This window comes from Danio aesculapii, chromosome 11, assembly GCF_903798145.1.
Source record: "Danio aesculapii chromosome 11, fDanAes4.1, whole genome shotgun sequence".
Taxonomy (NCBI): domain Eukaryota; kingdom Metazoa; phylum Chordata; class Actinopteri; order Cypriniformes; family Danionidae; genus Danio; species Danio aesculapii.
Window position 1 is genome coordinate 773,474 of NC_079445.1, and position 15,558 is coordinate 789,031.

A 15,558-nucleotide genomic window follows, 5' to 3' on the forward strand; every position below is an offset into this window, starting at 1 on the left:
AGTCCAAACACATGCAGTACAGGTGAATTGGGTAAGCTAAATTGTCCGTAGTGTATGAGTGTATGTGTGAATGAGTGTTTGTGGATGTTTCCCTAAGATGGATTGCGGCTGGAAGGGCATCCACTGTGTAAAAACGTGCTGGATAAGTTGGCGGTTCATTCCGCTGTGGCGACCCCGGATTAATAAAGGGAGTAAGCCGAAAATAAAATGAATGAATGAATATAATGACAAAGACTAAATAAATTAGCCATTAGAAACTAGTTGCTAAAAATGTGTCTAAAAATCCTATCTCCATTAAACAGCACTTATAATTTACATTTCACATAAGGGCAAATAATTTCCTCTTTAACTGTATATTTACAGATATCCAAATCTTTTTTTTAATGTTTCCCTTGATTTTTCCAGTTTATTAATTCATTTAATTTCATATTTTTCCTAAACATTTACTTTAGGACAGTGAGCTTCAGTTTTATTAGATTAGTTCTTCAGTTTTGTCTTTGCTACAAACTCATCTCATATATATGCATAGATAAATTACTGTAAAGCCTCCTGTAGAAATGATGAACGTAGCAGAGAGATCTCAACTCATTTATGATGAACACAGTATATCATCTGTACATCGCATCTAACACAAGAGTATCCACAAATCAGACAGTCTACATTCAATCCCCACGATCGAAGCAGTTTGTCCGATGCTCTCTTACAAACCCCCAGATATCTAGCAGATGGTCGGACATCATATTTTCTCACATTCTTGGAGTTGCAGAAAAAAACAAGTTTGAGATGGAAAGCAATGCGGAGCGGAGCTGTGGAAACAGGGCTATAATTTAACACTGGTGGGAAGCGTGTTGGAAAAACTCATTACAGACGTACCACTTTTTAGCGAGGAGGACGAGGAGGTTTCTGAGAGGCCATCCGGGATGCTGAGGCAGCGTGCATGGGTCGTACACACCCACAGCCACCTGAAACACACACATACACCGCAGAAAATGCCATCAGCGACGTCACAATCAGCTCATAAACTCCATCTGTGACACATGGTCAACAGACACATGGTCAACAGACACATGGTCAACAGAGATTACACGAGATTTTAGAGCGCAATATGCTGCCTTCTTTACCAGGGACGCCCATGCATAATTCAACAATACAACGGCAAACCACATTCTGGATACATTACACCGTCCTGCTGCGGAGGAAGAGGAGAAAGGTACTGGACTGGCCTGCCTGCAGTCCTGACCTGTCTCCAATAGAGAATGTGTGACGCATTTTGAAGTGCAAAATGTGACAACGAAGACCCCATAGTGTTGGTCACCATAACACTAGTTTGCAGGAAGGATTGGACAAAATTACACCTGTAACACCTCATCACTCGGTGTCTTCTTGAAAAGAAATGGCAGCATTACGAAGTGCTAAATGCTTTACTGTTCATTTTCAGATTAAAACACAGCTCAAGTAGTTTAGTAGTAGTTCCAGCTGCAACCCAGTACTGGGAAACACCCATACACTCTCACACATACACACAGAGACTCATACACTTCAGCCAATTAGCTTATTCAACTCCCCTATAGCGCATGTGTTTGGACTGTTGGGGAAAACGCATAAAGCTGGTGTGACTGAACGTGTGCACATCTTAAATTTTCACAGAAGAAAAAATCATGCTAATTAAACATCAAGTAAACATGAGTAAATGTGTAAACAAAAACAAAAAGAAACTTAATTCAAAATCGAGTAAGTATTGACAGAGTCCACATTTTGGGCGATGTATGCTATGTTTGGTCTTGTTATTTTCTTATAAACTGTACTACTATATGCTTTACTTCAATTAAAGGGCACCTAGGTTACCCCTTTTTTCAGATTTAATATAAGTCTTTTGTGTCCGCAGAATGTGTCTGTAAAGTTTGAGCTCAAAACACCCATCAGAGTATTTGTTATAGCTGTCGGAAGTGTCTGTATTATAACCAGTAAAACTTGGTTGCTGTTTTTTTGTACTGTGACTTTAAGGCTAGTCCTCCCCGCCCACCGTTCCCACGTGCCTATCAGCAACATGCCTCAGTCGCCGCCCTCGGCTGCCTCAGGAAGCAGATCTCACGTGAGAAATACTACAGTAAGAACTTTACCAATGAGTATTTTATGCATTTTTTTTTGTGAGTTGCAACCATGAGTTGCCCATCACCATACGTGCCCTTTAATGCTGGGCAAAGATTAATCATGATTATTCGCATCAAAAATAACATTTTGGTTTGATATAATACATGTGTGTTATATATAAATATATTTAATGTGTATATGTGATACACACATACATAGAAAGAAAACTATTTTGTTACACACATATATTTATACAGTTGAAGTCAGAATTATTAGCCCCCCATGAATTTATTTGTCTTTAAATATTTCCCAAATGATGTTTAACAGAGCAAGGAAATGTTCACAGTATGTCTGATAATATTTTTTATTCTTAAAAAAGTCTTACTTGATTTATTTCAGCTAGAATAAAAGCAGTTTTTAATTTTTTAAACACCATTTTAAGGTCAATATTATTAGCCCCTTTAAGCTAATTCTTTTTCGATAGTCTACAGCCGTGTTTTCCAACCCTGTTCCTGGAGGCACACCAGCAGAACATATTTTGGATGTCTCCCCTATCTCATCCATTCACTTCAGGTTTTGGAGTCTCTTCTAATGTTCTGGTGAGTTGATTCAGGTGTGTTGGATTAGGGAGAGCTTGAAAATGTGTACTGTTGGTGTGCCTTCAGGAACAGGGTTGGGAAACACTGGTCTACAGAACAAACCACTGTTATACAATAACTTCCCTAATTATCCTAACCTGCCTAGTTAGCCTAATTAACCTAGTTAAGCCTTTAAATGTCACTTTAAGCTATATACTAGTGTCTTGAAGAATATCTAGTCTAATATTATTTACTGTCATCATAACAAAGAGAAAATAAATCAGTTATTAGAGATGAGTTATTAAAACTATTATGATTAGAGATGAGTTGAAGAAATCTGCTCTCCGTTAAACAGAAATTGGGGGGGGGAAAAAATTGGGGGTCTAATAATTCTGACTTCAACTGTATATAATTTGTTTAACATACAAATATTTTCAAATGTATAAATTAGGGAGAAATATTAAATATATTTCTTTAATTAGATCAAAAATAAAGAGAAACAAACATAAAAATACAATTTTGCTCACATTTTGTAGGGTTTTTTGTATTTTTTCAGCAATTTTTTGCAATATTTCACAGGAATTTAATGCACTATCCACATTTCTATATCTATTTTTTTCTATTTCTAAAGATGACTAAAATGTTATTTTAATAAACACATATGTTTAATCAATCAGTTTTGTTCAAATCACCAAAATACATGACTTATATTCACTGAAAAAATGATAAAAATATTTATTTTCAAAAAGGGGTGCACTCATTTATGCCGAGCATAATAATTATACACTGCACACACACACGCACGTACACACACATACATAATGTCAAACCAAACTTTTATTTTGGATGCAATTAATCAGGATTAGTTTCTACCCAGCACTAATTTTAATGGATTGTTAACATTTATTTCTTAATTAATCCACATATGTTATATAAATATATGTAATATATGCTACTTAATCTGACACAATGTTACTGATGTGATGTACTGTAAATTACCTTCTTTAGGTCCGGGAAGAAGGAGTTCAGGTCTTTCAGATGAGCCACTTCAACACTTTCCTCAGAGTATTTCAGCAAAAAATGTGGGACTGCCGTCGTTCCGCTTGAGGCACAGAGATTATCATACGCCGATTGCAAACTCAATATCTGTGAAACAAATCGATCCAAAACAATAAGCGCACCTCATCGACTCATGAAACGCAATCAAAAGAAAGAAATGAATGCTTATGCCTGGCTGGAAAATGTTTTGTCAAAGACAGAAATGCACCTAAAGGTCGAGTGCAAATGAATATGGACTAAATATGTCTGAATGTCACTCCACACGCACAATGGCCTTCAAGAAAATTTATTATTTATATATATATATATATATATATATATATATATGATATATCATTTAGGGTGGAGCTAGCAGTCCTTTAGGGCGGAGCTATCAGTCCTTTAGGGCGGAGCTATCAGCCACAAGTGGGGCTATTAGTCCTTTAGGGCGGAGCTATCAGTCATTAATAGTCGGACTATTAGTCATTTCAAATCAGTTTTTTTAGGGTGGAGCTATCAGTCGTTTATGGTGGGGTTATTAGTCATTTAGGGCGGAGCTATTAGCCATTTAGGGTGGAGCTATCAGACATTTATGGTGGGGCAATTAGTCATTTAGGGCGGAGCTATCAGTCATCTATGGTTGGACTTAGTTATTTAGGGTGGACCTATCGGTCTTTTAGGGCGGAGCTATTAGCCATTTAGGGTGGAGCTATCAGACATTTATGGTGGGGCAATTAGTCATTTAGGGCGGAGCTATCAGTCATCTATGGTTGGACTTAGTTATTTAGAGTGGAGCTATTAGTCCTTTAGGGCGGAGCTATTAGCCATTTAGGTTGGAGCTATCAGTCATTTATGGTGGGGCAATTAGTCATTTAGGGTGGAGCTATCAGACATTTATGGTGGGGCAATTAGTCATTTAGGGTGGAGCTATCAGTCATCTATGGTTGGACTTAGTTATTTATAGTGGAGCTATTAGTCTTTTAGGGCGGAGCTATTAGCCATTTAGGGTGGAGCTATCAAACATTTATGGTGGGGCAATTAGTCATTTAGGGTGGAGCTATCAGTCATCTATGGTTGGACTTAGTTATTTATAGTGGAGCTATTAGTCTTTTAGGGCGGAGCTATTAGCCATTTAGGGTGGAGCTATCAAACATTTATGGTGGGGCAATTAGTCATTTAGGGTGGAGCTATCAGTCATCTATGGTTGGACTTAGTTATTTAGAGTGGAGCTATTAGTCCTTTAGGGCGGAGCTATTAGCCATTTAGGTTGGAGCTATCAGTCATTTATGGTGGGGCAATTAGTCATTTAGGGTGGAGCTATCAGACATTTATGGTGGGGCAATTAGTCATTTAGGGTGGAGCTATCAGTCATCTATGGTTGGACTTAGTTATTTAGGGTGGACCTATCAGTCTTTTAGGGCGGAGCTATTAGCCATTTAGGGTGGAGCTATCAGTCATTTATGGTGGGGCAATTAGTCATTTAGGGTGGAGCTATCAGTCATCTATGGTTGGACTTAGTTATTTAGGGTGGACCTATCAGTCTTTTAGGGCGGAGCTATTAGCCATTTAGGGTGGAGCTATCAGTCATTTATGGTGGGGCAATTAGTCATTTAGGGCGGAGCTATCAGTCATCTATGGTTGGACTTAGTTATTTAGAGTGGAGCTATTAGTCCTTTAGGGCGGAGCTATTAGCCATTTAGGGTGGAGCTATCAGACATTTATGGTGGGGGCAATTAGTCATTTAGGGTGGAGCTATCAAACATTTATGGTGGGGCAATTAGTCATTTAGGGTGGAGCTATCAGTCATCTATGGTCGGAAATAGTTATGTAGGGTGGAGCTATCAGTCTTTTAGGGCGGAGCTATCAGTCATTAATAGTCGGGCTATTAGTCATTTCATATCAGTTTTTTTAGGATGGGGCTATCAGTCATTTATGGTGGGGTTATTAGTCATTTTGGGCAGAGTTTAGCCATTTAGGGTGGACCTATCAAACATTTATGGTGGGGCAATTAGTCATTTAGGGTGGAGCTATTAGTCATCTATGGTTGGACTTAGTTATTTAGGGTGGAGCTATTAGTCTTTTAGGGCGGAGCTATCAGGCATTAATAGTGGGGCTATCAGCCATTTAGGGTGGAGCTATCAGTCGTTTAGGGCGAGGTTATCAGTTCTTTAGAGTGGTGCTATCGATCCTCATGGCAGAGCTACCAGTCCGTTAGGGTGGAGCTATCAGACATTTATGGTGGGGCAATTAGTCATTTAGGGCGGAGCTATCAGTCATCTATGGTTGGACTTAGTTATTTAGAGTGGAGCTATTAGTCCTTTAGGGCGGAGCTATTAGCCATTTAGGTTGGAGCTATCAGTCATTTATGGTGGGGCAATTAGTCATTTAGGGTGGAGCTATCAGACATTTATGGTGGGGCAATTAGTCATTTAGGGTGGAGCTATCAGTCATCTATGGTTGGACTTAGTTATTTATAGTGGAGCTATTAGTCTTTTAGGGCGGAGCTATTAGCCATTTAGGGTGGAGCTATCAAACATTTATGGTGGGGCAATTAGTCATTTAGGGTGGAGCTATCAGTCATCTATGGTTGGACTTAGTTATTTATAGTGGAGCTATTAGTCTTTTAGGGCGGAGCTATTAGCCATTTAGGGTGGAGCTATCAAACATTTATGGTGGGGCAATTAGTCATTTAGGGTGGAGCTATCAGTCATCTATGGTTGGACTTAGTTATTTAGAGTGGAGCTATTAGTCCTTTAGGGCGGAGCTATTAGCCATTTAGGGTGGAGCTATCAGTCATTTATGGTGGGGCAATTAGTCATTTAGGGTGGAGCTATCAGACATTTATGGTGGGGCAATTAGTCATTTAGGGTGGAGCTATCAGTCATCTATGGTTGGACTTAGTTATTTAGGGTGGACCTATCAGTCTTTTAGGGCGGAGCTATTAGCCATTTAGGGTGGAGCTATCAGTCATTTATGGTGGGGCAATTAGTCATTTAGGGTGGAGCTATCAGTCATCTATGGTTGGACTTAGTTATTTAGGGTGGACCTATCAGTCTTTTAGGGCGGAGCTATTAGCCATTTAGGGTGGAGCTATCAGTCATTTATGGTGGGGCAATTAGTCATTTAGGGCGGAGCTATCAGTCATCTATGGTTGGACTTAGTTATTTAGAGTGGAGCTATTAGTCCTTTAGGGCGGAGCTATTAGCCATTTAGGGTGGAGCTATCAGACATTTATGGTGGGGCAATTAGTCATTTAGGGTGGAGCTATCAAACATTTATGGTGGGGCAATTAGTCATTTAGGGTGGAGCTATCAGTCATCTATGGTCGGAAATAGTTATGTAGGGTGGAGCTATCAGTCTTTTAGGGCGGAGCTATCAGTCATTAATAGTCGGGCTATTAGTCATTTCATATCAGTTTTTTTAGGATGGGGCTATCAGTCATTTATGGTGGGGTTATTAGTCATTTTGGGCAGAGTTTAGCCATTTAGGGTGGACCTATCAAACATTTATGGTGGGGCAATTAGTCATTTAGGGTGGAGCTATTAGTCATCTATGGTTGGACTTAGTTATTTAGGGTGGAGCTATTAGTCTTTTAGGGCGGAGCTATCAGGCATTAATAGTGGGGCTATCAGCCATTTAGGGTGGAGCTATCAGTCGTTTAGGGCGAGGTTATCAGTTCTTTAGAGTGGTGCTATCGATCCTCATGGCAGAGCTACCAGTCCGTTAGGGTGGAGCTATCAGACATTTATGGTGGGGCAATTAGTCATTTAGGGCGGAGCTATCAGTCATCTATGGTTGGACTTAGTTATTTAGAGTGGAGCTATTAGTCCTTTAGGGCGGAGCTATTAGCCATTTAGGGTGGAGCTATCAGTCATTTATGGTGGGGCAATTAGTCATTTAGGGTGGAGCTATCAGACATTTATGGTGGGGCAATTAGTCATTTAGGGTGGAGCTATCAGTCATCTATGGTTGGACTTAGTTATTTATAGTGGAGCTATTAGTCTTTTAGGGCGGAGCTATTAGCCATTTAGGGTGGAGCTATCAAACATTTATGGTGGGGCAATTAGTCATTTAGGGTGGAGCTATCAGTCATCTATGGTTGGACTTAGTTATTTATAGTGGAGCTATTAGTCTTTTAGGGCGGAGCTATTAGCCATTTAGGGTGGAGCTATCAGACATTTATGGTGGGGCAATTAGTCATTTAGGGTGGAGCTATCAGTCATCTATGGTTGGACTTAGTTATTTAGAGTGGAGCTATTAGTCCTTTAGGGCGGAGCTATTAGCCATTTAGGTTGGAGCTATCAGTCATTTATGGTGGGGCAATTAGTCATTTAGGGTGGAGCTATCAGACATTTATGGTGGGGCAATTAGTCATTTAGGGTGGAGCTATCAGTCATCTATGGTTGGACTTAGTTATTTAGGGTGGACCTATCAGTCTTTTAGGGCGGAGCTATTAGCCATTTAGGGTGGAGCTATCAGTCATTTATGGTGGGGCAATTAGTCATTTAGGGTGGAGCTATCAGTCATCTATGGTTGGACTTAGTTATTTAGGGTGGACCTATCAGTCTTTTAGGGCGGAGCTATTAGCCATTTAGGGTGGAGCTATCAGTCATTTATGGTGGGGCAATTAGTCATTTAGGGCGGAGCTATCAGTCATCTATGGTTGGACTTAGTTATTTAGAGTGGAGCTATTAGTCCTTTAGGGCGGAGCTATTAGCCATTTAGGGTGGAGCTATCAGACATTTATGGTGGGGCAATTAGTCATTTAGGGTGGAGCTATCAAACATTTATGGTGGGGCAATTAGTCATTTAGGGTGGAGCTATCAGTCATCTATGGTCGGAAATAGTTATGTAGGGTGGAGCTATCAGTCTTTTAGGGCGGAGCTATCAGTCATTAATAGTCGGGCTATTAGTCATTTCATATCAGTTTTTTTAGGATGGGGCTATCAGTCATTTATGGTGGGGTTATTAGTCATTTTGGGCAGAGTTTAGCCATTTAGGGTGGACCTATCAAACATTTATGGTGGGGCAATTAGTCATTTAGGGTGGAGCTATTAGTCATCTATGGTTGGACTTAGTTATTTAGGGTGGAGCTATTAGTCTTTTAGGGCGGAGCTATCAGGCATTAATAGTGGGGCTATCAGCCATTTAGGGTGGAGCTATCAGTCGTTTAGGGCGAGGTTATCAGTTCTTTAGAGTGGTGCTATCGATCCTCATGGCAGAGCTACCAGTCCGTTAGGGTGGAGCTATCAGCCATTTAGGGCGGAGCTATTGGGCCTATTTTTGCTCAGTTCAAAACCATTTCAATTGGATGTCCTGTACATTACAATAGAGGAAAAAAGAGCATTGTTATGTTCCATTACACGCTGACCTTAAGACACAACATGCTTCTCACAGCCTATCAGAGATTATGCCTTCAAATAATTACTGCTGAATAAATATTTCAAATCAGCACATGCTTTCCATAAAGCAGTGACTAATGACTCATTATCCTTCGCACGAATCCTCCATGTGAGCATCAGTTTTAGCTCTCCTGCACACCTGTTTGTCAGAGAAACGCTGCTCTAATGACAGCGGCGCGCGCAGCAGCTGGACGCCCTCCACAAAGCAGAGCGCAGGAAAGCAGAACCAATAATAGAAGTGATATTTCTTCAGATCCTGCACAAACAAAAGCCCCAGTCAGAAACAAATGGATGAAAGGACATTAATTTTACTGGGACATTTTCTAAAATGTTGGCACACAAACCGCAAATGTCAAGAGGATGAATCTGTTGAGGACTGAAGAGTCTTCGAGAGCAGCGCCGGACTGAATAGCGCTCCAGATCTGTAAAGAAGACAACATTATCAGGATTAATTAAAGGGACAGTACAGCAGGCAATATTAATGATATAGTTTATACAAATGCAATAGTGAAAATGTAACAGTACTGGCTGTTATTGTAGTTTTTAAAACAAAAAACTAAAACTATAATACTAAAGGCTCTATCTTAAAGATCTAGGCACAAAGTCTAAAGCGCATGGCACAAAAGCATTAAGGGCGTGTCTGAATCCACTTTTGCTATTTTAAGGATGAAAAAATACACTGTGTGCGCTGGCGCATGGTCTAACAGGGTTGTGCTTATTCTCTTAATGAGTTATGGGCGTATAAGAGTCTCGTCTTTCATTCCCTTTAAGAGTCAGTTGTGTTGCTCCATGTTGCATTCGCTATTTATATGGTGGACTTTGTATGTGGAAAAAATCTATTCCATTCAGCCTCTTTACTTTCTCTTTACTTTACTTTTACTCTTTACTCCTTTACTTTAGTGGAGTAAGGAAACGGTGGAGACTCACTCCACTGAACACATCCTTTAGACTACATATTTAATTTCTTTTGTTGAGCGCAAAGATTTGCTTCAAAACTATATCTAAATTCATTTCTAATCTCCAGCAAAGGAATAAATGAACAATAATAATGAAGTGTGGTCAAACAACTGAGTTATATCCAAACACACGTCCTGTTCTTATGGTGATGCAGACGTCTCCAAAACCAACCACAAATCTAAACTAGTTTTTATTAAAAACAAATATAAATCTGTATATAATAAATAATACTGCTAATAATAATAACAACATTATACTAATGCAGATTGTCATGAATAAACTGAAAAAGCCCCCTGAGATGAGGCATGGAGGAAGTGGTGTTTATATTCATGTAGTAAATAATAATACTTTGTATGATTTTAATCCTTTAATTGTTTTCATCTGTAAAGATATTTGTGTATTGCTGTACACCCTGTGTGTATTAAGCAATGTGTAAGCGTTTAGACCTGCATAGGCACAGAACTAATACACTCTGCACTGGACTTTACAGCAGCTTTTAGTTGGTCAATGGCGTGGTCTATTTCAGTTCCTCAAAATAGAAACGTGCCAACAATGCGCCTTAACACACCTCCTTTATAGACCAGCACAGCCATGAGTCCACAAAGTAGCGCAAATGGATTTGCTATTTAAACAACGTGGAGCAAAACGTGAAAATTAGAGTTGTGCTGGTCTGAAAATAGCAACAAATCGCGCCAAACACTTCTAGCGCCCTATTGCACCGGGTGTATGATAGTAAAAATATTAAAAATAAGACATTTATAATAAATTAATTAGTAAAACTAAATTTAACTAAGAATAGATTAGTCACTGAAAAAAATGCAATAAGAATTGCAAAAAATAAATAGTTTTCAGAATTAATGAGCACTCAGTCTGTGGTGGAAAATCTGGAGATGAACCTGTAGATGCGCTTTTACAGCAAAACACAGTCAATCTCATATTTATGCACACACACATATTCACAATTATATTTAAAAATATCTGTATCCATCTTTTCTTTTATAATAGATGTCTATTTTATCAGTTTTTTCATAAAAAATGCAAACAGGCATGTTTAACTGTATCATCTTTACTAGAAACGTTTGTCTTTTACATTGTTTTATATGCAGTAGTGAAAATGTTTGATCAAACACATTCTAATGAGACTTTATTGATCATGCTAGTACTTTCATTTGTTTAAAACATATTTACTCTGAACATATGCAGGTGTGTACAACAAAGCAGTATGCTAAATATTTTCTTGAGTTATAATACCTGAAATAGTAACCTTTTTTGGCTGCTTAGGTCAATATTGGGATTATAGCATGTACAGTATTGTCATAAAAGCTTCAGCAATTCATCACGAAGGGAAACGTTAAGGCAGAAGGTTAATTAGGGCACTTTTGTGTGGAGTTTCACTGGCGTTTGGAAGACCAATGGTTCTTATTAAATATTTTATAACATTTCTGTGTATTTTTCATAGCAAAACACAAAACTAAAGCAAGTAACGCCATACGTTTGAAGAAAAGCTGTCAGAAAATCATCATTTTAGGCTGCAGATACAAAGGGACCGCGAAAAGATGCAATTTATCATGAGCTTTTGTTGGATGTTGTGTTTCATGCAGTGTGCACTGTGGCTGTTTGGTTGAGAAAGAAAAAGGTCTGCAAGGATCAAAGTGCAGATAAATGCAGTTATTGTCTGCAACTTCCTGAAATGAGTCGTCAGTAATTTCAGCTTTATTTTCAGCACAACCTTTGTAGGTTCACACTAAATTTGCATAATGCCAGTCTACGTTCATTTACATTTACACTGAATAATTTAGCAGATGCTTTTGTTCAGAGCGACTTTCAATTGTAGACAACAGATGCAATCAAATCAAGACAGTCCCAGCTGACTAATACAGCGCATGAAGCAAGTTTAATTTCACTATTTCTGTTTTAAATAAATAAGGAAGGACTAACAAAAAAAAAGAAGGGAATGGAATATAAAATTTAATCGAATAGAATAGAGAACAAACTACCTGACAAAAGTCTTATCGCCTATCCAAATTTTAGGAACAACAAATAATAACTCGACTTCTAGTTGATCATTTGGTATCAGAAGTGGCTCATATGAAAGGTAAAGGCCTCTAGATGAGGCTTATTTGAGCACAATAAAATCTGATCATGTCTTGATGTTGACTGATTTGATTAGGACAGTAAGGTCTGACTCTGCTTAGACTAAAGTCTGCTCACTGAACCTTCAATAATGTCCAGTATAGAATATGTGCTCATGCTGCAGTGGAAACAGAATGAATATTGTGTCTGACTCCATCATGAGCTTGGAGGACTGCATCCATACATCTCTGACATGACTCAAATCACTGATTAATAAAGTCATCTGGAATGGCAAAGAAAGCCTTCTTGCAGGACTCCCAGAGTTCATCAAGAGTCTTTGTGTTCATCTTCAACGCCTCCTCCTTCATCTTACCCCAGACATGCTCATTATTGTTCATGTCTGGTGACTGGGCTGGCCAATCCTGGAGCAGCTTGACCTTCTTTGCTTTCAGGAGCTTTAATGTGGAGGCTGAAGTATGAGGAGCGCTATCCTGCTGGAGAATTGTCCCTCTCCTGTGGTTTGTAATGTAATGGGCAGCACAAATGTCTTGATACCTCAGGCTGTTGATGTTGATCATCCACTCTGCAGATCTCTCCATACTGAATATAACCCCAAACCATGATTTCTCCTTCACCAAACTTGACTGATTTCTATGAGAATCTTGTGTCCATGTGGGTTCCAGTAGGTCTTCTGCAGTATTAGTGATGATTGAGATGCAGTTCAACAGATGATTGATGGGAAAAATCCACCTTCTGCCACTTTTCCAAATGATCAACTAGAAGTTATTGTTTGCTGCTCTTACAACCGGGATCCACGACAAGACTTTTGTCAGGCAGAATGGAATAGGATAGGATAGGATAGGATAGGATAGGATAAAAGAGAATAGAATGGAACACTCATATTCATTGTTTCAGTGTTAAACCACTGGGCTTGTAAAAAATGTATTGATAAAACCAGCGCTGTTTATCTGCTGCTCATATCTGTGTGTAATTGCCACCTGCAGAAAGCCAGCAGCAAAAATAATCGCATTAATAAGATTAAGAATAAAGCAGTAATTAATCAAATGATGAAGAAGGATGTTCAGTGTCCAGACACGCAGAGGAAGGAGGAGCGTAATTCAGTTAGTGCACAAACACACACAGTGCAAATCAAGCGAATTGAATTAATTATGAATGAGTGAAGCTGCACCTCATTGGCTGCTTTGTCCAGCAGGGCTTTTTTGTCGGTGGATTTGAAGGCTTCGAGTGTGTTTGTGTTGTACAGAGTTCCTGATGCGGGACAGCAGCGCGCCGGCGTGGGTCCATCCCTAAAAACACACAATTAAAGTCAAAATGATTAGCCCTCCTCTCAATTTCATTTTCTTTATCAAATATTTCAGGACTCATGTTGACTAACCATGTTCTGTACACTTTTCGCTATTCAGCGCACTCAAATGACCACTCCTCCGTCATTGAAAGCCAGATTTGTGTGACCTATTGCACCATCCAATTGATTTTGATTGACGTCTTTTTGGACCAGCAGTTTTTGGGAAAATAGGGGGAAGTACCGCCTACGCATGTGCACGGAAGATAATAGGTGTTAACGGTGTTCCATACAGGATTAAAATAGTGTTCTGTACAGGGTGCATATCTAGGCCCACAAGGAAACTGCGCACGCAGAAATCCGCAGACTTACACAGATTTTTAGCCCATCACTGAGTCTGTTTATTCACTTGTGTAAATTTGTATTTGTTCAGTTTTTAAATTAATTTCAATATTATTATTGGCTAATATGAAAATATTCATATGATTTATTTACAATACAGTTTGTACAGTCATATTTTCTGTCTTTTAGTAGAGATATTATATGGTTGACTTGCTTTGTTTACCAAATAAGTGGATCTAGATGGATTTGTATTGTAAGCATTAAATAAAAGTTTAAAAGCTGTTATTTTTTATTTAATATATTAAGTTTTTGGTTACGATACTCCCACAATAATTCTGCATAAATCTGCAGATCTTTTACTAAATTCTGCACAGAAATAGCAAAAAATGTCCGCAGATTCTGTCTGGCCCTATGCTTAACTTAAATTCACCAGCAAAAATGGACATTGTTTTTAAGTCTTATTAAAAACCAACGTCAGAATATACTATTATTGTGCTTAACTTGAAGTTAATGTTATATTTAATAAATTACTAAAGTTTGATATGAAAGACAATCATTTGATTTTTAGATTAACAATTTAAAATATTAACCCGTTAAATTCATGCAAAACTAAACTGATGTTTTATGCATTTAAACATTATTACTGCACGAAAATTGTCTGAAAACAGGGTCTGCAGTCTCTCTGGCTCTCTCTCTCTCTGGCAGAGAGCTACGTCGTGGTCATCCACAACTGACGTTTAAATGTCCCCATTTCAAAGCATTTATTCAACAACTTAACAATTTGTAATGACAATATTAGTTTCATAGTGACTGCAATACTGCGCGATGCATAAATTAAATTCAAATGCATATTGTCTTTGCTCTAAATGTCACCCTCACAAGCGACACTCGCCCCTTTAGCTTGCCCAGTGTTCATTTTCAAGCACATTAAGTGGACATAGCAGACTTGCTGAATATTCTCGGAAATATATGGTAGGAGGGTCTGAGAAATAAAGATTACACAGATATATATATAAATATATAACTTGTCTACGAAATATTTGGTGTTAAAAGGTCATCTGTACAAAACATCGTTGTGTACGGAACATGGTTAGTCTACGTTAGCACTCTCAGTGCTGGTCAGGTGTGCATGCATGCTTCAGTGTGAGCTTCATGCTTCTGTCAGTCTATGTCGCTCCTGTCGCTGTTCATCTAAAACTCCACATCTAGAATCCTCTTAGTCTATGCTGACATTATCTTCAGCAGCTCAAACACTCTAATGGCTAATGGACAGACGGCTGCTTCTCACTCAGGACTGCTGTTTATGCTAATGAGATGGAGAGATGGGCACTAGTGGGCGGGGTTTTCCCCCTCTGATGACACGTACAAAGGGAGAATGCCAATCAAAGTGTTTCTGCAGGGTGTTTTGATCAAGTCTGATTAGAACAAATACAATCAATTGATGTTCACTATTAGAGGCTGGAGATATTCACACACTGCTGCCTTATAAATTCAGATTTTTATAAAATAGCCCCCCTTTAAATGAAATCAATAACATATATTAATTTACAGTAAAGTTCTTGCATGCACTGATGATTTTTCCCCACTTGTAGCATCTTATACCCTATTTATACAGCCTGAAGAAATCTCTCCATGTTATAAAGTGATTAATTCTTATTCTGAGTGAAGGGAAGGGAAGAGCAGATGGTTTTGATGGGGTCAGAAGTGACTTTATCCACCAGAAAACTGAGCTGGAAATATCTGTTCAGTGTGGCCAGAGCAATTACTCAGCCAT

The 15,558-nt window shown here is 38.8% G+C and overlaps 1 protein-coding gene across 1 annotated transcript in view; it reads right to left on the bottom strand.

Moving 5' to 3' along the window:
- atg7 (ATG7 autophagy related 7 homolog (S. cerevisiae)) overlaps positions 1 to 15,558 on the bottom strand; it is a 95,481-nt gene that overhangs the window by 74,879 nt on the left and 5,044 nt on the right. The window contains exons 4-8 of the mRNA XM_056468103.1: positions 13,329 to 13,446; positions 9,454 to 9,531; positions 9,249 to 9,365; positions 3,669 to 3,815; positions 874 to 962 (exon numbers count right to left, since the gene is read on the bottom strand). Coding sequence (XP_056324078.1) covers positions 874 to 962; positions 3,669 to 3,815; positions 9,249 to 9,365; positions 9,454 to 9,531; positions 13,329 to 13,446 — 549 coding nt within the window. The remainder of the gene's footprint in view (positions 1 to 873; positions 963 to 3,668; positions 3,816 to 9,248; positions 9,366 to 9,453; positions 9,532 to 13,328; positions 13,447 to 15,558) is intronic.